The sequence below is a fragment of the Chaetodon trifascialis genome, chromosome 22 (genome assembly GCF_039877785.1).
Source record: "Chaetodon trifascialis isolate fChaTrf1 chromosome 22, fChaTrf1.hap1, whole genome shotgun sequence".
NCBI lineage: Eukaryota > Metazoa > Chordata > Actinopteri > Chaetodontiformes > Chaetodontidae > Chaetodon > Chaetodon trifascialis.
In genome coordinates, this window is record NC_092077.1 from 15,189,569 (window position 1) to 15,212,293 (window position 22,725).

General features: G+C 44.5%; 1 protein-coding gene across 4 annotated transcripts in view; it reads right to left on the reverse strand.

Annotated features, from left to right (window-relative positions):
* Positions 1-22,725, reverse strand: part of anks1b (ankyrin repeat and sterile alpha motif domain containing 1B) — a 204,887-nt gene that overhangs the window by 61,826 nt on the left and 120,336 nt on the right. For 2 of the 4 annotated variants that reach the window (XM_070992161.1, XM_070992160.1), the window contains exons 12-13: positions 21,306-21,442; positions 10,225-10,411 (exon numbers count right to left, since the gene is read on the reverse strand). The exons of 1 other annotated variant lie outside the window; for it this stretch is intronic. In XM_070992161.1, coding sequence (XP_070848262.1) covers positions 10,225-10,411; positions 21,306-21,442 — 324 coding nt within the window. The remainder of the gene's footprint in view (positions 1-10,224; positions 10,412-21,305; positions 21,443-22,725) is intronic. One more of the 4 variants, XM_070992163.1, reaches the window with a different exon arrangement.

Genomic DNA, 22,725 nt, shown 5'->3' on the forward strand with positions numbered 1-22,725 from the left:
AGGCAGTTTTTATGCATCACATATCTGGAACAAACTCTCAGAAAACTTGAGTTCAGCTCTGATGCTCTGTTCTTTTAAATCAGAGCTTCAGACTTTGTTTACCTCTGCATTTTATTTAAGTCAATTTGGGACAATTCATTTATATGTTGCACTGCACCGGAATTTCTATTCTTTTGTGTGATTTCATCATCTCTCTCTAGTTTAGCTTAATCTTTTTATCCAATTTCTTTGTTTTACTCTTAAAATCCTATTTGTCTTTTATATTGCCTCGTGTCATTCCTCACGTCTTTTCTTAAAAAACTCTCTGTCTTCAGTAAAGCACTCTGAATTGCCTTGTCGTAGAAAGGTGCTACACAAATAAACCTGCTTTTATCATTGCCTTCATTTTTTTGTTACACTACTGAAATGAACTGTGAGCGGCCGAATGCAGACAGACACATAAACACTATAAACATCACACACTATTTGTTGCTGGATGTTTCCCTGTGTGTGTGTGTGTGTGTGTGTGTGTGGTGAAGGGAGGGGCTGGGAGGTGATCCAAACATCTGATAGCGCCGTGTTCATCTCTCCGTCTCTTGTGGCGCGGCACTGACTTATTAAAAACTACAGAGTAATATCTCAGCTGTCAGTCATCCCACAGATTTAAGACTGAGTCTATTTCCTAAGTGCCACAGGCCTGGATGAATCATTATCAGCTCCCTGAGCCTCAGGTACTAAGCTAACGCTAGGTTAGTGCTAGGCTATGCTAACAAAGCCACATCAAGATGGTACTGGCCTCTGGAGGGCTGCTGGTTGGACTGATGACAGGAAATGGTCTGAAGTCTGGATCGTTGACTTGACAAAGTGTTAAGGTGACAAGAAAATAGATGAATCACATGTGAGCTGTAGATATGCTGCTTTCAAGTGCTGTTGGAAATGCCAACACTCTGAAGTACCACAGCTCACGACGCAGTTTGATTGGCGTTTTCTAGTTGAGCCTATGAAAATAGTAGAAATCATCTGTAGTGGAACAAGAGCAGTCGTTTAAGTAGTAGGACTCAAGGTCCACTTCCTGTCTTTTGCTGGGTCTTCCAACCACATCTGTCAGTCTTCCTCAGCGGATCGAGTTTGCTCATTTGCCATGGAGATAGTTCAGCTATAGTCCCATGATATGGCAATACGTCTGAACAACCTCCACAATATGTATGAATTAAACATATTCTGTAATACTGTACATATAATATTATCACACATACATCTGGAATTGCAAACCTCCCACAAACCTGCACACGTGCAGCACATCTGCTTAATATTTGAAGATGATGGACTTTTACAGGCGGGTAAATGAAGTAGAAAAACTGAATTTCTAGCTTGCGACTGAGGTTAGTCAGGTTAGTAACTGTTGGTAAACGAGATGTAGTTTATTAACACTTATTATGAACAACAAACAGTTATGTTCCTGTTCAAGAACAAGGTCTAGAAAGTGAGAGACAAACACATCATCCCTGAATCTGCCTTCACTCCTCTTCATTGAAATGCTGAGTTAAAATGTCTCCAGATGAGGAAGAGTGTTCCCTGGCTTCATCTTTCTTTCCCAGTTTGTGCCTGACTGTGCCTCAGCTCTGTGACACCAGAGCTGCGAGCATCACCTCATGTCTGACAGCCCGTAGGTATAAACCCAGCCTGAAAGGCACTGAAGGGCCAGTCTGCAGATATCGAATTCACATTTTCCCTCCTGATTGGAGCACGCAGACTATATTGCCACGGCAACTGGCTTGTCTCCCACGGTAACCCATTTTTCGAGTCTCCTGAAGTCGGGAATGATGGCAGCTTCTCACGAGTGTCATTCAGTGTGTGTGTGCGTGAGCGAGCGACATTCAGAGTTAGATGTGAAGAAAAAACAAGCTCAATATGAAGCTGTATGACCGCTCACTTGCACCACTGTTTTATATCAAGACGAGGAGGATGATAGCTGAATCAAACCCGTTCTTTGACGAAATTAAGATTTATTTTCCCAAACATTCACCTCCTGTTATGATACAGCCCTGCTAGCTATCCACCAGCTAACAGTCAAGTGTGTTTTTCCACGATGGGCTCGTCAGGTGAAGTCATCACAAGTCACATTTGATTTATTTATGTTTATGTAACTGCCCCCGAGTTCAAGATGAATCATCAAAATATTTAGTTTTGCAGGCAGAGGAAAGAAAAGAATCACTGCAATGATTTTTTTGGATTTACAGATAAATGAACACTTAAGAGCAGGACTGGGATTCGAACACGGCCTTTATGATGCAAACAAAGCGTTTACTCGTATCAGGACGATTTCACCTCATGCCAGCGACAAGTTCAAGTGAAAGCAGCATGCAACACTGAGTGTGTATGTCAAAGGGCTGAAGTCTGTCCCAAAAATACTGAACATTTCTATGAGTTTACATCATAATTAACGTGTTTTGTGCGAAGTTGCAGCAAAACTCCTGCACTACTTTCAAACCTTTCAAGCCTGCACGACAACAACTCGGCAGAATTCAGTGTTTTTCCTCAAGGACGTGCAATCAAAACCTCCATTAAGAGGTAGTCACTGTAGCAGTGACAGTGCAGCCTGTGACTAAGCACATCATAATACACAAAGTGTGTGAATTGAGGAGCAGTGGGACCGTCTTTGAACTGTTCAGCAGCACAACCACTTGGCAATTAGAGCTGCCTCGCACCACAACCGCTGCCTGTGAGCACGACCTCCACAGGCCACACATTTACTGAAATCTCTTCTCCAAGATCACACAATGAAGCTCATGTTTATATCACTGCTTTTAGTTAGCATTTTGTTATTTATTGTGATATGAAAGCAGAAGTAAAGAAAGACTATCAAGGAAGCTGCTCCTGGTATGTTTTTTAGGCACCGTTGAACGCTTTCTACGTTTGAGAAGAATTCAAGGACACGTGGTGGGTTTGTTAGAGGAATCAACCAATCACAATGAAGAAATGAAGGGGGTTCAACCATGAAAATTTACTGGAGGTTGTGCCAGCACATTACCTGCTGTCAGCTATAAAATTAACAACATAAATCCTGTCAAGACAGGTTCACAAATGACTGTACAGCATGACAAACAGATGACTACATAAGAACAAAGTGCAGTACAGGCGCTATGGTGCTATAGTCTCCTCGTCACTGCCGCTGAAACTGATCAACAGCCAGATGAGCTTCTCTCTGCATCCGACTGGATTCTGTTACTTTCTGCTCTGCTGTTTTGAAGTCTGTGTGTCTGTGTGAGCCTCGTCTGTGTTCAGAGCCTCCAAACATGAGTCACCGTCACCTGCAGCCATGCTGGCAGCTCTGTGAGGCTGTACTTTGACACAGCAGCGCTTTGAGCCGAGCGCTAACATCAGCGTGCAAACACGCTCTCAGCAGCAAAGCTAACATGCCGAGGTTAAACAGGTATGTTGACTATGTTCCTCTTAGTTTAGCATGTTAGCATGATAACAGATTTCTTCCAGACGTGTTTTAAGATGAATATAAAACACTGGACTTTCGCATTCTCGGTGAAGTTTCCACGTCACACCTGTGTAAGCTGAATATTAGACCATGATTGGCTTCCAAACTACTTGTGATGTCACAAATCGCACATGTAGGCCCGCCTCTTTAAAGCTGTGTTTTCAGTGAGCTCAGAGAAACTTTCGGCAGATGAATTTGGAAAACAGCCTTCAAGTGTCAAGCCGACAAACACTGCGATCCCTGGAGCGACGCAGTACGGCTGGAAAAATCCAACTGACGCCCCCCCCATCAAACACACACCACAGACAAAGCCTTTCAGTCTGAGCCTATTTTGTTAGCACAATTGCCTGAGGTGAAAACTAAATGATACAAGCACACAGAATGTGTGATCAAGACCGTCCCGCTCATTAATGAAATTATGCTGTAATTAGAGCCTCGTCTCTGAGGGCGCTGCAATTTGGAGGGTTTTACCACGAAGACCGGCGACGTCCGAAGGGGCAAGACTGTGAGCCCACTGTGTGTCAGGGAGGCGTTGATCCAGCTGTGCAGTCATTTTTACCAACACGAGGAGGACAGAACCACATAAAACAGGCATTCAGCACATTCCTGTCATTTTTAATAAGAGGGGAAATAACTCTCGAGGTTGCACCACTGCTTTTCTGATTCGACGTAAAACGCGGGAGGAACGGGAAAACTGTACGTTTGTTTACGTCAGGATACGATTGATATCAAACACCAGAGGCCGCTAATCACAGGTTTACTTCATCAAGCTGCATGCTATGCCGGCACACACACATAAAGAGGAAATGTGATTGTGTGTAACAGAGAGCAAAAGGCAGAGCTGAAGACGTCAACTGGATCGAAAATCGAGAAGAACCACAAATGTGTGTGTGTGTGTGTGCATGACTTTCAAATTAATGCTGCAAACAAAGGCGCCGCTGACTTTGAGCATGATCTAATGATCAAGCACAGCGGGCTGACAGATCGACTGTGCATCTGTGCAGAACAATGTGCTCGTAGTCGCGAGTTCACGTCAAGGTGCGAGACAATCGGGTGGTATTTTGGGAACAAAGGGCTGAATTAAGCAACCGAGGTTTAATGAACTTAACTCTTTCAAGTAAACACACAGCCGGTGCCGCGCTGGCACACATGCAGAGCGCTTGATCGCTTTGCCATTTACAGCTCATTAACTTTAAGAGCTCATCGATCACTCAGCCCCTCTGTGGCCACTTGCAATACGAAGAATATGAAGTCTTTTGCTTTTTCGGGTGGCTGTTTTTCAGAGAATTCAATTTACTTACGGCAAATTAGACGCAACAGTCTGAAAATTGTGTCTATATGTCAGAAAACAGAAGGTGAAACACATTTTATACATGAAAATCCAATGAGACAGCGTGAGCAAGACAGAGAAATCCATTTTTTTTTCCAGTACAAAAATAAACACTGCAGGTAAAACACGGCCTGATGTCGAGATTTGGGAAACCTGGACTATGGTGAGAGTGATGTTGATCAGGACAATGACGCTTGAAACCCCTGTGGGGTATAGTATTGCAAAGTCTTGGGTAACTAACTGACACTGGCTCACTTGACTGCACTCTACAGCTGCATGCAGCTCCCCACAGCAGCTACATGGACTTCTTGAGGACCACCTCCACCAAAGCCTGGAGGAAATATCTGGCTCTTTTAGCTTCTTGATGCTAACCAGGTAGCTGCCAAATGTTGTGTATCTGCAGTTTGGGGCTGGCCAAGTAGTGCACAGTTGGTTTATCTGAGCTTTTTTCATCAAAAACAGCAGCCTGCTTCTTCCAGAAAACATGATGGAGCGAGAGCGAACCAAAACAAAGAGCTGAAAGACGCTAAAAAGCTACGCAGAGCTGAGGGGATGCAGTCAGCTGACCCATTGTTTACGTGAAAACAGTATTAGCGCAGCTTTAAATGTTATGCTCAGTAGTCATAATGGACAAAACATGAGAAAATTACCCAGATTAATGCTGGGATTTCCCTTTAAATTCCATTAAAAATAACACAAATGCGAGTGCAGTATGTAAGAGATAATAGCGTATTATTAACAAGATCTGTGCTCGCATTTTCATTATGAAGCTCTGATGTCTTCCAGCAACTTAACAGCTTCCAGATGAATAAATAGAGACCTGCAGATTTGTGCCTGTTTGTTACTGACTTGTCGCAGGGGGCACTGCATAATTCATGGAGGACAACTGCATCAACAGTTGCTCTGTTTTTGCATAACACTGCATTGCACTTGGCACTCTGCACCGAGGGCGCTGGGGGAACATCTTCTCCAGCGTTGTCCAACATTACGTAAAGTGTAGTTCCGTAGCATCAACAGCAGTGCCGGTTATAAATAGACCTCCTTTTTATCCAGCTGCCCCCGCAGGTGGATGACACCTGCATGTTCCGCTGCAGGGCCGAAGATTTTTTTTTTTTTTTTTGTATAAATGTTCGGATGGCGGTGAGCGGTTCAGGATTTTTAGGAAGCAAATGAGCAGAGAGAGACGGATATTGACAGGAAGGAAAGAAATACCTTTTATGGTGTGTGTGTGTGGGGGGGGGGGGTTCCTTCACTTTCTTGTCCTAATTTCTCTATCCAACGCTGAAATCTCACATCTCATTCTCTCTGTTTTCCTTCATCGCCCCTCCCCCTCTCCTCCTCACCCACTCTCTTCTTCACTGGCATCCTTTTGAATCCTGTGACTCCTTGCCTTCTGCATCCACATACATACATCCTCCCTCTTTCCCTCATCCTCTCCCTCTCTTCTCTGTAAGCCACTTGTTACCATGGCAACTCGACAATGGGCCCTATAAAGCTAATAAGTGAGGAGAGCGGGAGGGATGAGCGGAGCAGCAGAAGAAGAAGGAGGAGGGGAAAAAAATAGAGAAAAGAATTAAATGGAAATATAAATGGTGCCAGTCTATTCCTGGTGTTGGGGCTTCAGGCGAGGAGAGCGAGACAGAGAAACAAATGGATGTAAACACACTTAAAATACATTATTAAGTGTATCTATAATGCACTGTGGTGCTTAGATAATGTGTTTTTATGCATGTGATATGACACACTGAGTGCTGTAGGATTTACTGATTAATTGAAATCTACTTTTCACCTGTTTTTTAATCAAATCAGCAGAGAAGATGAAGACAATCTTTCCACCGCTGCCTCAAGTTGCAGTATGTTTGCGTCAGTCATATTTTCCCATAAGCAAATATTACAGGTACTTCCAAAAAAAAAAAAAAAAGAGGAGGAGGAAATACTGGATTTGTTTGGACTGTCAGGTAATGCTGGTCACATTTCATGCTTTCGACCTACGATGAAACCAAAGATACACAGCAATCTGGAAAGCACCTTTTTCAGCCTTTCTGCGATTAAAATGAACTGTCCACAACGTCTCGTTCGTCAGCCTAGTGTGACCAGACGGGATCAGATGCTCAAACATTTAGGCTAGCTAACACAGCTAACACAAAATGCATGCGCCAAACAGCTGCTGTGTGTGAAGCTCAGGTAATAATGGGCCAATAAAGCACAAGCTCTCTCTCTTTTTTTAAACAAAGCAGCTGCTGTGCCGCGGTTGGTACAGCCTGTCTTCTCCCCCTGAGCTCACATGAGTGGCTCTGATGCTCCTTTTCTGTCATTACCTGTCATCTGCCCTTCTTTTATTCACACAGTTAGCCAGGAGTACCAATAAGTACCAGCACTGATAAGAAGTATTGTTGTTTTTAATAAAATCCAAAGGATAATCATTCTTGCTAATCACACCGGACTTGTTAAAACTACCCACAAGCATCTTCTGACTCATTAAATCCTTATGTATCCATAATTTAATATTCCCCAAAATGACTCTAATATCCAGTAAATTAAGCATGTTGAAAGTAAAAACGAGAGCTGCGATCAAAAACTGCTCCTCGGTCTTTGTCCTCAGACGACATCGGTCAGACATCACTGTCAGGCCCGACACTCGTGTGTATGTTCAAAGGGGAATCACACACTCTTGTTAAATAAAGTCTGTGGTGATGCTTCAATGAGAATAACAGATGAAGAAGTCTCATTCAGTTCTACATCTGTGTGTGTGTGTGTGTGTGTGTGTGTGTGTGTGTGTGCGTGTGCGCGAGCATGCACCTGTGGATTGATAATGAGTGTTTTTCCTTGGAGGCACTACACACATCAAAGTCTAGCTGGGCCTCTGAACTGCTCCTGAATGAAACACACACACACGCACACACACATGCTCGCACACGCACGCACGCACGCACACACACACTGCCTCCCGCCTGGTCGACCTCCCATGCTCTTCCTCGTCTGTCGGTGCCTGATAGGAGCAGGTGTGACTGAGTGAAACCCAGGTGAGAGAAGAAAGCATCTGCAGCCACATCACCAGTAAACTATCGCCAAGGCCACCGCTTCGCCATGACAACAAGGAAACTCATCGCTATGGTAACATGCCACGAGCGACAAGTAAAGGACACGAGGGGTTAAAGCAGTGTTTCCCAAAGCGTGGCACGGGGATGTCGATGGGTCCTTGAGACAATGATACAGGTGGAGTTAAAAATGGCTGATTTATGTTTCCATATGGGGGTTAAATGTTAGGAAACGGTCACAGGAACCACAATGTGGTTATTTTAGGATTCATGATGTGAAAGCAACTTGCTTGACTCACTAACACAATGCATGTAAATACTAAACATGTTGGCATTGTTTATTGTTTATGTCCCTTTCTCATCATGTGAATCTAAATAAAAGCGCTGGAACGTGCACACATGCAGATTTAACACTTAACTGGCCTCATTATGGGACTCTTGCACGAGAACACCTCGTTCGTCACATGGAATATTCCTTTCGGAGGAGAAACTTTTAAACTCAGCGGGGGGACGTCATTAGATGAAACTAACAGCGTTTCATCTGCTCTGACAGTAAAAGCGAAGTAAGAGAGCGTCTTCGGCTGATGTCTTGGGGCCTGGTTTTTAAGATATCCGCTGGAGTTTTCCCCTGAAAGTGCTTGTTTGCATCCTGGTTTCCAGTCAAACAGACTCGAGACTAATTTACAAGTTAAGAATAGTTTTCACCTCATAAGCCCTTTAAAATGTCCTCTTTTCAGAGCGAAACCTGAAAAACAGCTACGCTTCGTATTTAACAGGAATAAATGCGTCTCTAGAACAACATGCTCGTTTAGGCTCCGTCAGAGCAGTGTTGAGGTGAGTAAAGTAAATTTGTGCAATGTGTTCAACTTCAGTGACTTCTCGAACTATTATAAATTGTTTGAACCGTGCTGACCTTTGAGGGAACACAGAGATCCATCAGTGGGACAACTGTGTGAACTAATTGTCCTGTGAGCGACCAAGCTAACTAGCTTGCTAACGTAACGAGTCAGCTAGCTCAAAAAGCTACAGTGACTGACTCGTACTAGTATGTTCCAGCTGGCTAAGTAGTCCTGAAGTAGGCACTATGTCTCTTCTAGGTCCACCTGTTTAGAATGCTGATTCCAAAAAAGCTGGACCACTGTGAAAAATGTAAATAAAAACTCAACGCAATCACTGTTTTACGACAGTTTTACGAAGCCTCCCTGAGTCCGTGCAGTAATGTCCTTCATACGATCATGTGTTCACAAAGTGGTGAACCTCGCTCCATCGTCAAAAAGGATCTGCAAGTCATCACATTTTTTTTCGCTTTCGCTTTTTTGGACTTGGGTTCTACGTGAACTTTGCTTTGGCACCTGACAGGTCCTTTGCTCAACGCTGAAATTCTCTTCACGGCCTGATGCTCTTCAGCCAGTCGGTCTGATCATTAATAAATCACTTTGTTGAACCCACATGACTTTAAAGGTCAAAGCCCTGAAGGATTATTCTTGGTGCTTGCTTCAACCTCCTTGGATTGGAACAGGGGGCGCTAATGTAGCACTGCAGGCTAAAAAAGGATTCCTGGAACTAATGTCATACAGTCACATACTGCAGCAAATGTCTGAACCATATCTCTAATTCCCATTTGGCAGAAATGTTGCAGCTGTCATGCTGCGCCCTCCACTGCCTCCATAGTCCGAATGAGTCCAGCAGTTCTTTCTCAGATCTGCTGTGAGCCTCTAAGGTGTTTGCCTCTTGGCTCTGGTCTCAAGTATGACAGGAGCAGAAATATGATTTCAATTTCCTGGGACCAAGAGCAAGAGGATTAAAATTTCATTTGGTTTCCAGTTTGAAGAGTTTGAACAACATCTGCACTGAGGCATCAAATGCAGAATGAATGAGGAGGCTCCAACAGCAGGAATGAAAAAAGATGAGCAGTCGACTAATAGTGAAGAAATTAATGCGGCACAAGGCCGAAGGTATTATACCGACATTCAGTACGCTGACTTTCAGAGTAAATTTGTGCTTTATGCATTATTGATAACATAACTGAACAAAACGCTGTTTCTCGCTTTTTAAAGGTGAGTATTTGCTGCTTTTCTCCGTCTGCTATGATATTAAACTAAAAATCTTTTGGTCACAGAAGCCTTTTTGAAACTGTGATAACTTTTTGACTATGGACATTTTATCAACCCAATGATACATTTATCAAGAAATAATTAGTTGCAACTGTTTAGTAGACAGTAAATGTATTTGTCTTGAATGTGTTTTCATATTGTGATCTTCCCCTTAAAGAGACATTCGTTCCTCCACAGGGAGGTCAGAGGTCACGGTGTATTTCAGCCGGGCCGATGCTCACTCTCAGCGGCCTTTAACGCTCATTGCACCCTCCTGCCTGCTTCATGAGCTACCTGTGAGCTGACAGTCGTCGTTGGAGCCTGCAGAGTCCTCCTGGTTGGGGCTGAGCGGAGGGCTGGCGGGCGGGCTGGTGCTGAAGCTGGCGTAGCCCAGGGACGAGCTCACCTCGCTGGGCTCACAGCTGTGGTTGACCGGCCTCTGGACGTCCAGGGACGAAGACAAAGAGGTGCGCTGCTTGGGCTGGAAGTAGGAAGAGGAGGACAGCAGTCAGAGAGATGAAAGCTTCTAAGCTGTTCTCGCTCATACACAACTTAAACTCTCATATGGAGCTGACTGATTGTGGGTTTTTCCATTTCTGTTTTTGAAGTTAACTGCGTTTTAATTGAACCCATTAAAAGTAAATGCTTTGGTTTCTTTGCTTGTTTCTTTTGGCTCTCAGTATGAAATACACGGAATAAACAGCAAAATGCCAATGAAACAAACACTGGGAGAAATGATGGTGCTACCCATTACATGCTTGGTGGCATTTTAATTCTTTTCTGCATTACTTCCACTATCATAAATGGTGATTATTCTTATTACATTCCTCCTTGGTACTCTTGGCACGGGACTTGTGTGGCTTGGGGACGGATGTGATAACGTTAGTGCTGTACAAACGGGTTTCTTTGTGATTTGGGGTCGTATTCTTATTAACAAGTGTTTTCTGTACAGCATGAAATCTGATCGTGGCTCATAACATGACAGTGCTGAGATCAGCTACTGACATTTAAAATGAGTGATCGCAGACAACAAAAGTTCGTCATATTCAAGCACAGCCACCATCTTCATGAGCAGCTAATGGCTACTGTGAGCTATGACTGGCTGAGATGAAACATGTCGTCTCTTCCTTCATCTGCCAGGTCACAACGAGAGTTTATGACTTAAAGACCGGCGATCACCTCGAAATGCCAAACTATTGTGCAGTCTGATCGCTGAATGTTTGCAAGTCATTCACTGCATTTTCCTCCTGAATGACAAAAACCCCACGTGGTGCGCATGACTCACAAATTCAGACTTATTCCCGATGACACCTGAACATGCGTGTGACATAATGTGACATATCAGCAAGTTTTATGTAACATAAGATGTGAGCGCAGAGGTGAGGGACAGAGGTAACGACAGAGACATAATGATTTGCTTACAGCGAGTGAGAGAAACAAGCGAGGCAGAGGACAACTGAAACTGTAGACTGGCATCTGGTAAACACATCTTACATAATGAGGCATTTGCAGTTCTTAACAACCTGCTGCTATGCTTCACAAGCAGCTCAGGCAGTCAAAACCCTGCTGGTGTGTGTTTGTGTGCGCGTGTCGGAGGATGTAGCCAAAGCCAATCAATACTGTGAACCATAAAGGCAAAACAACATCCTGAATGTTGAGACCCAGACACATGACAGGCCACCTTCACGAGACCTTCGCTGTCTTGTGTGAGACTCGAGGCACAAAAACCGAACCTTGGGAGAGGAAGAGCGGGGGCAGAGGATATGAAAGGAAATGAAAGCAGAGGAGGAGAGAGGGCTCCTCTCCATGCGCTGTACACGCAAATTGGCCTTTGAAGAGTCGTCAGATCGACTGAACTAAACTGAGATGAAAAACAAAAGCAAAACAAGAGAAAGAGGGAAATAGGTTGAGCAAGAGAAGAGCACGAAAAACAAGACGAATGTTTTCATTTCTCCCTGTCAGCCAGTGGAAGCACCGAGGGAAGAACAAAGAACGGCATGGAGGATGGTAAGAGGAAGGAATTTTACAGAGGGGATGAAGGAGGAAATAAAGGAAAGAGGGGGAAGAGGAAAGAGAAGAAACAAAGGCATTTAACTCCCTTTCTTGCTGAGAGTTAGATGACAACACTGACACTGTTCTCATGTTTGTGCGATTAATATGAAGCTGGCTAACTCGGCCAAACGTGGAGAAATCCAGTATATAAGAGGCGACCACGGCAGCTAAAAAGACCAGACTGCAGCACAGACACAGCAGCGAGCTCAACATTTCTCTCTCTCTTTTTTTTTTTTTTTCCAGTGAAGAGCTGGTCAGAGGGGAATAACACCATAGCTGCAGCATCCTGCGAGGCTCGGGATGTTTAAAGGACCAAAGCATCAACAGCAGCCCAGAGAGGCAGCGGGGAAGAGGACGATGATGCACGAGCCCAGCGGAGAGTCACCCTGACAGGGCGAGGGGAGGGACGCTACGCAGGCAGCCGCCCACAACACGTATTTACACATTTTCTATCTGTGATCAGAAGCACAGCTGACCTGTGTTTAAGTCAAAGAAAACTACACTAAACCGCCTCACACAGCGTGCAATACAGAACCTGCAGTGTTTACTTCGCCGCAGGCTGAACAACCGACAAAAAAGGACCCAAAAATAAATGAGATGAAACAGAAATCAACCCAGAATGATGGAAATGCTGTAATGTGACTCTCTGCTGTTTCAAAGCGGGAGGTTCAGGCTCTGTGGGTGTGTGTATGTGTGTGTGTGAGCCATCTAATGTTTAATGAGTTTAATACCAACTTCAACTCCTCCTATTCATCCTTTAAGCATCTCTTTATTCCTGCACTTGTCTCGACATTGTCTGTGTGTATTTGGCGTCTGCTTCTGTCGCTTCTTCTTCTTCTTCTTCTCCTCTCTGAACTCGTGCTTATTAAGAGCTGGCACGCACAAACACACTGTGACACATGCAACAAAACGTACACGTATACCGAAGCTCCGGCTGAGGCGTAGCGTTAACAATGCAAACGGGCAGCAGGCTAATGAACATGTCATGGCCGATTGGAAGGGGATTAATGAGCAAAGACACACAATCACACACAAGAACACACACACACACACGTAAGCAGGTTTCCTCCATGCCTCACTAAACTACGGCAGAAGACATTTTCCCCGCCCGGATCAGCATCCCTGTGGGAAAGCAGGCCGTTTAATACCTCCCTAATGTGTGTGCGTGTGCTTGGGTGCTAATAACTGACGCACCCATTAGCTAAAAAAATGCAATTCCTCACCTAAGATGAGGTGAGATGTGCTTCTGTGTGAAACTGAGGAATGGTGCTGAATTATAAATAACAGGATCATCAATTTTCATAGAATTATCACGTTTAATGAGCTGCATTGTGGTTCTCCTGGTGACCTGCCAGTTCTAGTCTTCTACGCAGAAGCAGAATTTACAGCATGAACCGCTGAAAACATGCCGTCTGCTGACTGAACCAAAGATCGAAGGTCAGGTTTTTAGTCCAAAATGCTGCCTTACCCATGAAATGTCTTTACTGGTCGACTAATTTAGCGATTTAACATGAGCAGGGGACTGAAAGGTAATTATCATGCAGCGTGTAATTGATTGTTGTTGGAGCACCTTTTCTTCTGTTCACAGTAGCGCAGAGTTAATGAAGCTCACGCGGAGAAACACACATGTGTTTTTCACCCAGCGCTTCTGCTTCTTTTGCATTCTCCCATATTTTCTTTGTTTGTTCAGCCTGACATGATCACAGAAAGATGTAAACACAAAAACTCACAAGGCAAAAAGCAAAAGGAGCAAAACAGACAACAAGAGAATAGAAACTAAAAGGCGTAAACACGCGAACCCTTTTTCCTGCGCACATCCAAAACAAACTTTCTTCCATCTTTTTCCTGTGATGATGGAGCCTCTTTTTTTTTTTTTTTTAGTTTTCTCCTCAAGAAACATTTTTAGAAAGTTTCGCTCAGGTGAGCCTCTCAGGCACGGACAAACTTCAGCGATATTAACATATATATTAACATATATAGGGCTGCACGGTGGTGCAGCAGGTAGTGCGCGTGCCTCACAGCAAGAAGGTTGCCGGTTCGATCCCCGGGTCAGGCGGGGCCTTTCTGTGTGAAGTTTGCATGTTCTTCCCGTGCATGCGTGGGTTCTCTCCGGGTACTCCGGCTTCCTCCCACAGACCAAAAACATGCTCATTAGGTTAATTGATGACTCTAAAATTGTCCGTAGGTGTGAGTGTGAATGTTTGTTTGTCCTTGCATGTGGCCCTGCAATCGGCTGGCGACCGGTTCAGGGTGTACCCCGCCTCTCGCCCATTGTAGCTGGGATAGGCTCCAGCCCCCCGCAACCCCGAAAGGGATAGGCGGTATAGATAATGGATGGATGGATTAACATATATACTGTAGTGCCTCCTCTAAAGGCTCAAACATGGCTCCTGCAGCAGCTCGTATGGCCTTTCCAGACACACGTCACTAGCGTCATAGCTACTGGTTGCTCTATTTTCCCTCCACTTTCATCAGGAAAGCTGCTGCTGACTAAAATAAACGTGGTTTAAAGAGCCTCTTTTTGCCTTTTTGTTTAATTATGCAAATAAGTAAATATAATACTCTTTAGATCTAAACAGCGTCTCAGCCAGTCATGATAAATGTGGCAGCAGAAGCACTCATGAGTAATATAATAAGCCAGCTTTCTTTAAAAAATGGTTAATTTGTGCAAAGGAATGCTGCATTTTTTTGTCTCTTTCACTTCAGATCTTTAAATTTCGTTCTCATTGTTATTTCATGTTATTCAGAAACACACATAGGTCAGTTTCTGCATTAAACTAAGATGAGAAACAGCCTGTGAGGTTGCAGAAATGAAGCCTTATTTAAGATAGAAAACCTGAATTACGAAGGTCAGGAGTGGGTCGAACCATTCCTCATATGTTCACCTTGATCTGGCTTCTGTGTGTTGAGTTAAATTAAATATCACTGGAGGTTTTTTCCAGATTGCGACCTCAGAGCAAACATCTGCTTTTCTGGCTACTGCGTCCACACAAAAAACATTTCTTCTACTGTAACTGTCTTCACTTGGGTATATTTACTCAGACCGCACCAGTCATCAGTCCGATGAAAGTCTAATCTAAATCTGTGAAAAACTACTTCACTGCAGCTCAGTTTGAACTAGGAGTAATTCACCTTCTGACTGCTATAAAGTATTAAAGCAGCTGTCGAATCTATCGCGGCACGCAATTTAAAATGCAGTGCAGAGGCCAGTGAAAGCTAGCAGTGCTCTTGGCTCACAGCTAATGAGGTGAATGAACTGCATGATTTATTGAAATCATCAAAATGTTACCTTCCAGTCCTTTTAATACAAGTGGGAAACACCAGGAAGTAACTCCCACCAGAGAGCTTTTAGCATTAGCTTGAGTCAGTTCAATTAGCGGTGTGTGATCCACGCCTCTCCTCGGGGGGTTCAGAGCAACCTACTGGACGGGCAAGCGAGCCTCAACCTCACGCCGCCTCACACACACTCAAAGATCTTCAGCAACTTCAAAACATTCAGGTGGAGCAGCTATAATGAGAGGAAGGTCAATTGATCTTTTTTTCTGTATCTATTTACTCTCCTCTCGCTTCCCAGTAGCCTCCTTTCTTGCCGCCTCTCTCTGACACCAAACAGCTGCGGTGATTGTTATTGATTATTGGCTGCGTGTGGACTCTTTGCACAAACGCAGACTCCTGTTCATAGAGGTGTGCCGTACTCCACACACGTGGTGTAATTACGCACATATCCAAGCAAATTTACTGGAAGATTAACAAACTGGAGCAACACTGTCAGAGAGCGCTCATCAAGCGACTGTGTTTGTGTATTCAGCACAAACACAGCCTCAGCGGCTAGCTGATTGATGAGTGTGAGCAGATTAATGAGCTCTAAATGCCAAAGTGATTAGAGCTCTGTCTGTGTGCATGTGTTGTATTACAAACTGGAAAAAAAAAGAAAAAAAAAAGACGTTTTTCATTATGAATCAATCTGCTGTTTGTGTCCGTTCGCTCGTTCGTGTCAATAAAAGATGGGAAAATAGTGACAATGTCAATCACAAAGTCACAGAGCCAAGAAAATGAAATCATTTCATCGTGCAATTTCTAATTTAATTTACTGTTTTAAAATGATTTAAAAGTCACATTAGACATGACAGGAGCTGAAACCAGAGAATGCATTTTTGATTTATAAATAACTCAAAATGATGAACAGACTATCAAAAAAGCATTTCATCAAGTTCATGCATGTTGGTGAACGTGCCCACTGGAGCCTTAAATATAAGTTCAAGATGATCTTATTTCAGTCTTGTTTAGTCCATCGACTCCCAGGGGGAAAAAAAATACAGAAAATGGGATGTCTGGTTTGCTCACTGGCCGTTTTGTGATTGGCAGGTCGCCTCTGATTGGCACTGGGTTTGGCGGTACTGTCAATTCTTTTGATTTAATGTTAACATCAACAATATTTTTCAGAAGTAAGACCAGATTTTCCATAATCTCACATGCTTCCTGAGGAGAGGAGGGCGCTGGCTTTCCCTCTGGCGTTAATAAAGATGAAAAAAGGTGAGAGCAGCTCAACAGATTTCCAGTGAAAACGTGTACTTTAAGAGTAAATCTCCGGCTGGTCGAGCCTGGCACTCATTTTCCTGATCGTCTTATTTGTTTACTGTAATTATGCTGTCATCTCAAAATGACACTGATGTTGAAATTACACGCCACCTTTAAGTTCAGCAGATGTGAGCTGGTCAAAACAAACCATCTGAAGGAAGTAAAATCAATACCACTTTTTAATTCAGGCGACTGATTGAGGATAATGCTTTTCATGCCTTGCTGAAGAGCAGCTTGACCGCTGTAATTTGGCCAGTTTAGAGTAAAATCCATTCAGTTTCCTCCAGCAGAGGGATTTTGAACAAACTGGCTTCAAGCCCGCTCCTTAAAGCTCTTCTATACGCTCTCTTACGTGACAGCTGTGTCATACTCTGTGCATTTACCGCCGAGTGCCTCTCAGCCTCTGGATGGGAGAAATATCTACGAACGCCACACCACCGAAAGGCATCAGAAACCAGTTCGCCTGCCTTATCTGCACTCCTCTCTGAGTGCGTGTGTGTGTGTGTGTGTGTGTGTGTGTGGTCAGGAAAGCCTGTCACTGTGTGTATTCTTCTATGTGCCATACACATGTACCACAATGTGTTCATGTGTGACAGCAGATGCGAATGTGTGCCGTGCATACTATACTGTCGTCTAGTGGCTTTGAGAGCAAGCTGTAATACACTCCTTTGCTCTTAACCTTAAAGTGTAAGCATAGCGATGCTCTATACGTCTCTCATAGTCCCAACAAATACACTATTCATTCCTGTGTGAGTAAGGGTTGTTCAACACTACAGAGCACAGCTAGAACTCGATAAATTCTACCCTCAAGGAGGCTCTAATGTTCATTTCTGTTGAATCTGTTTAAGAGGGCTGCTGATTAAACTTTATGGTCATTTTGGAGGTTGTAATTTGAGCTGCTGTTGAACTGTGCTATCCTGAGAGGTGTTTCTAATATTTTGTCCATCACGCTTACATCAACGTGGGCACACCAAATTACTTTTTAATTACAAACACCTCTCGGTGAAATGCACCACAGACTGTATCCTCGGAATGACCGTTAAGTTGAATCAACGTAAAACAGCCTGGAGGAACGTTATAACCTTCCTGAAGGTAGAATTTACAGCAGCATTAGCATGGTTTCACTCATTCAATCAGGAGCCTTAACCTTTAAATCAACAGTGTCACAAAAGCGAATATCAGGGAGAAGATAAGATTCAAGCCAGGAGGTCCATTTTAACAACATACCTCTGATATGCAAACACCTTTTCAAATGACTCAGATGTAATGTTGATGCGTAAGAAGCACAAAACAGGGCTACAATACGCCAATGCAGCGGCCTGACTGAGATGAAAGAAGAGGCTGCTTTTCTGACACAATGCTAATGTTGATCTGAATGCAGCTTTAATCCTCCTGCAGCATTTAGAGGAAGAGGAAGAGGCGACCGTCTGAGGAGAAAATGTCTAGACTTTAAGGTCTGATATGCAAATCCGTCCTCACGACAACAGGAGAGCGACAGAGGCAATGCACAGATGTGTGTGTCGTATTGTGACCATGTGATGGAGCTTTGTGGGAGTTTTATCATGAGGTGACTGTAACCAGGAATCTCTCATAGGCAAGTAATGGGGATTAAAACATACTGTTATCGTACGCACACAAAAGCAGCAAAGTAGGACACTGAGCCAGCGGGTATGAAGCTGATAACCCCGTGATGAAGAGTCTGTCCGTCTCCCTCTTTCTGCTCCTTTTCATCCGTTTGACTATTCCCTCATTCTTTTCTGTTCACGTCCCATCTGGCCGAGAGTGTGATCAAGAGCCCGAGGAGATCTAACATGTCCAGCTGACACTTTGGACAAGACGCAAGGGACGAAGACAAAAACCGACCCAAACACTGAGCCCATGGATTTCAGCCTGTGTGGTCTCTTTTTTTATTTTATTTTTTTAATATATCAGCGACTCGCAGCACTAGTGACACACAAGCTGAATAATTTCTTTTAAACCCGGATTTAAAGGGATAAAATACTAAAACATATTTTTATTGAAGCAAAATGTCTCGGGGAGCCTTGTGAGGGGTGAGGGAGGTTTACACACTGTAAAAAATGGGCTCCTCAAACAAATGGGTTTGAAATTCAAGAATTAGTCTTGACTAAAATTAAACTCTGTCAGGTCGCTTGTTGAAGAAACATAAGACGTTGCTCCATATCTACACGAAAGAGGACGCACACGCTGTCAGTGTGGCATCAAATGAGCAGCAGACTAAAAGCACAAACCGAGAGCTGCATTATTATTCACCTCTGTTCATGCAGGAGCAGACGACAAGGCAATAACACTGAATAGAAATAACACAAATGACAGCATAAAATGGAGCGATTAAATCAACAATTTGTGAAGTGTACGTACGACAGTAGTTCTTGGAAATTTTAATATCAAGGTCCCTAAAGGGATTCTCTTCGATGTATTATTCAGCTTTGTCCAAAGCAGCTTCAGAAAATGTGACTGCTTGAAACGATTTAATTTAGAGTCGCGTAACTGTTGGCAGCAAAGCATCTGATCAAATCTGCCTCACACTGTATCACCGTGTCGAAAACAGTGAAATCAAATCTGTACTTCTTTGTTTGGAAAGCACCTCTGAAAGCACCACATTAATAGGTGGACTGACCCTGAACAAGACCCTGCTATACATGCTGCAACGGTCACATGTGAGTTTGTGTGCATGTTAGCCCGAGCTGCAGTGTGTACTGATGAAACAGCCAGCGGGAGCACTAATATGAAATGAAATGAATTCTAGAAAATTAATTAGGCGCTATAAAATTGAACTCTGGTGCTCCTTGATTATGCACGCTTCAAGCCGAGCGGAGGCCCGCTGGGCGCCGCATGTGATCCCCCAACACACATTAGTTAACGTGCCAAAGATAGGATGAGGCGTGATGGGAGAGGAGGTGAGGGAAGGAAACGAGGGAGGGAGGAAGACGTCGAAGGCAGGTGAGGTTCTGGGAGACAAAGTTAAGTATCTCACCCCACTGTCAGACATTTTGCTCATGCTTCACCAAACTAACATTTTATGACTCGTCACTAAACGAGTAGTTCAGATGGAGGCTTGTGCCACACGTCATCCGCAGACTGAGAAAACAACTGCCTTTAATGATCGAGGCGCGAGAGACGCCGGCGCCGAGCTGCTGCGTCTGATACTATCCTCCCCGTGACAGAAGTGAGAGGACTGAATTACTCGCGAGTCGCTAATGAAGCATTTGAACCGCTGCGTGTTGATTTGAGGTTATTCCTGATCAGTGACAAATGATTAATTTATGATGTTTTTGCTGCGCAGGTCTGCTGTGGAGGTAACAGACAGTGAAGTCGTCTGAGCATGAAGGTGCGTACAACAGGCTTTAGAGTGATGGTGATCTTGTCCACTCCTGATATGATGACACTGATAGATATTTGTTGCATTCTTCCTTATTGCTGCCCCAGTCGCCCAGGAGGCCCCTTCCCTGATATAAACCTACTGCGGCATTTTTATTAGATTCCACACAAGTATGCATGAGTCACTTCTGTATCATCATTTCAGCGTTAGATGATGAACCCACCTCGGCTTCAGGCTGCCCGGACACTGAATTTTAACTGCTGGATGCGGCTTCTCAATCTGGATCAGATACTATATCCTCCGTGCTATCGGTGGTCTAAAAGATTAAACGATGTATTAAACGGTTCAGGTGACGAGCAACTGCTGTGTGGCCTCAAAATGCAACTGTTCATCCAGCCTCTCACTGCAGAGGTTCACTCTCTCTCAGTCCACTGCAGTACAGAACACAAAGAGTGAAGCAGTTTATATATTTGAAAAAGTTAAGATAACTGAATAATTTGTCAAAAATGAGCTCCCACACACCGCAATGATTCACCACATCAGGGCTCAGCACTGGACCACGCGCTCGTCTGCAGCTGGACGCTCACTGTCGTCGCTAACTAATGAGGATGTGCTCGTGATCTTCACCCGCAGCGGACACTTTACACAATGGCTGCACGTCACCACTGAACAGCACACGAGTTGTTTGTTTACTTCCTGATTCTTCTCAAAACTACGTCGGCCATCTGGTTGTGTTTTTGAAGGAGGTGGAAGAGGAAGCGATGAGCCCGGAGGTAACAAAGATCAACAGCCCAGCCGAGGCTGCAGAATGAAACGCTTCAAAACCTCAATTATACAGTTGTGGAGGTTTGCGGGCGCAGATGCAGGAGACTGCAGAGGATTATGTGCACGTGCAGCACACGGGACACGGCGCGCAAATCTCAGCTTTTCACTGCACAAACAGTTTGCGCTGGGACAAAGATTAGCTCTGTTCCTGTTTACATCCACAGAATTAACGTCTCTCACAGCCGCACAACAACCACAGTCAAGCTCTCGAGCCCAGGCCAGGGGCTCAGCTGGGCTTCTGTAACCAGGATGTGATGTTCAGATAGACAAACACAAGACAGACGTCCCCTAAACTCCAATCTGCTATGAGAATGAGTGACAGAGACAGAGGAGAGCAGGCGAAATGAAACAGTGCGAACCAATCAGAGGGAGAATATACAGACAGAGATGTTTACCATTGTGTGTGTGTGTGTGTGTGTGTGTGTGTGGGTGCAGGTGTTTAAGTTACTCGTAGGTGGATACTGTGATGTTCAATAATGCATCAGGTGCCCCTGCAACATATTCATTAGTTTGTTTGTGTGTGTGTGTGTGTGTGTGTGTGTGTGTGTGTGTGTGTGTGTGTGTGTGCGCGCGCACTCACCTGTGGGCGGATGACTCTCTCAATGTTCTTCAGGGCCGTGTCGGGAGAGGGGGGGGAGCAGTCTGGAGTTGGGCCCGTTGTGCAGTTGCCATGGTTACTGTGCTCCCCCTCACTCACCGTTGCATGGGACAGGTGACCTTGGAGAGAGAGCGACAGAGTGAGAGGGACAGGTAGGGAAAGTGCGATGTCGCGTTTTAAGCTGCGATCGCAGCCGCCGTGGGTTCGACCCAGAGCTGTCAGGGATTCACGCTAACGCCACGACCAGCCTGTGGGCCGGTCACTATGTCCAGTTTGGTGATTACAGTCCTGCCATGAAAGGTAACAGCTGCCAGCTGTTAACGACCAGGTTAGCATAAGTTGCCATTGTCAGTGTGTAGGTTGCTAGCTCTTGGTGTTGTGGTGACAAAGGTGACACAAAGACAGCTGAAGGGGAGGAGAAAGCCGTCTGAAGCAGGCAGCCAATGGCCGGATCAAACCCACAGTCTACATCAGGTAAGTCAGACCAATCAAAGCTGGACAATCAGAAAGTTAGTCTTCTTTTATGGCGATTCCAAGCTTCCCGCCCTGATACGCTCAACCTTATTTAAGTCACAACACCAGCGGTTTGTGCAGCATGTTTTGTAGCAGCTACACTGTTTATCACCGCACAGCTTCACTTCAGGTTTCTCCAAACAACCGAAATCGCTTGACACTAATTCTTTTGTTTAAAAAAAAGGGCACAAAGAGCTTGTGCAGCACAGTGCCCAGTTCTGAAGCGTCTGCAGAGCTTTGTACTCCATCCTAATTATCTTCTTGAAACTCTTCCCGGTCGCCTCAGGGAGAAAGTTTAGGATTACTACGGAGTCGCATCAGCTGGCTAACTATATTGGCATAAAAATGACTCCTTAGTGCAGTTTTGGCTAAAGCGAGAAATGAAAAAGAGGGTTGAGCTCAACACCTACAGCGCTGAACTGAACCCTCTCGAGCTGAGGGTTGAGCTCAACACCTACAGACAATCAGAGCGATGTGTCAGCATGAGAGAGACATGAGGGGAGAGCGTTTTGTAAATTGACAAGCCTCTGCAACAACCACAGCAGGGAAGGATGATGGCTGCCCACTGCAGCTTGATGTCTATCTCAGGTGTGTGTGCGTGTGTGTGTGTGCACGGCTGAGTGCAGAACCCAGTGTCAGAGCTAATTTCCCCTGCGTATGATCATTTAGCAGAGGGGAGGGGGAAAAACACAAGAAGAGAAGAAAGGAGAAGGAAGTGCTGAAGAAGCACAAATTAAATTTCAGAGGGAGAAAGCATCTGTCTTAATCAACCGGAGGAGACTCAAAACACAGACCGGCGCACCTTTCCCAAAATACTGCTGTCAGAGAGCATGCACACACACACACACACGCACACACACAAACACACGGACACACACAAGTGGCTTTT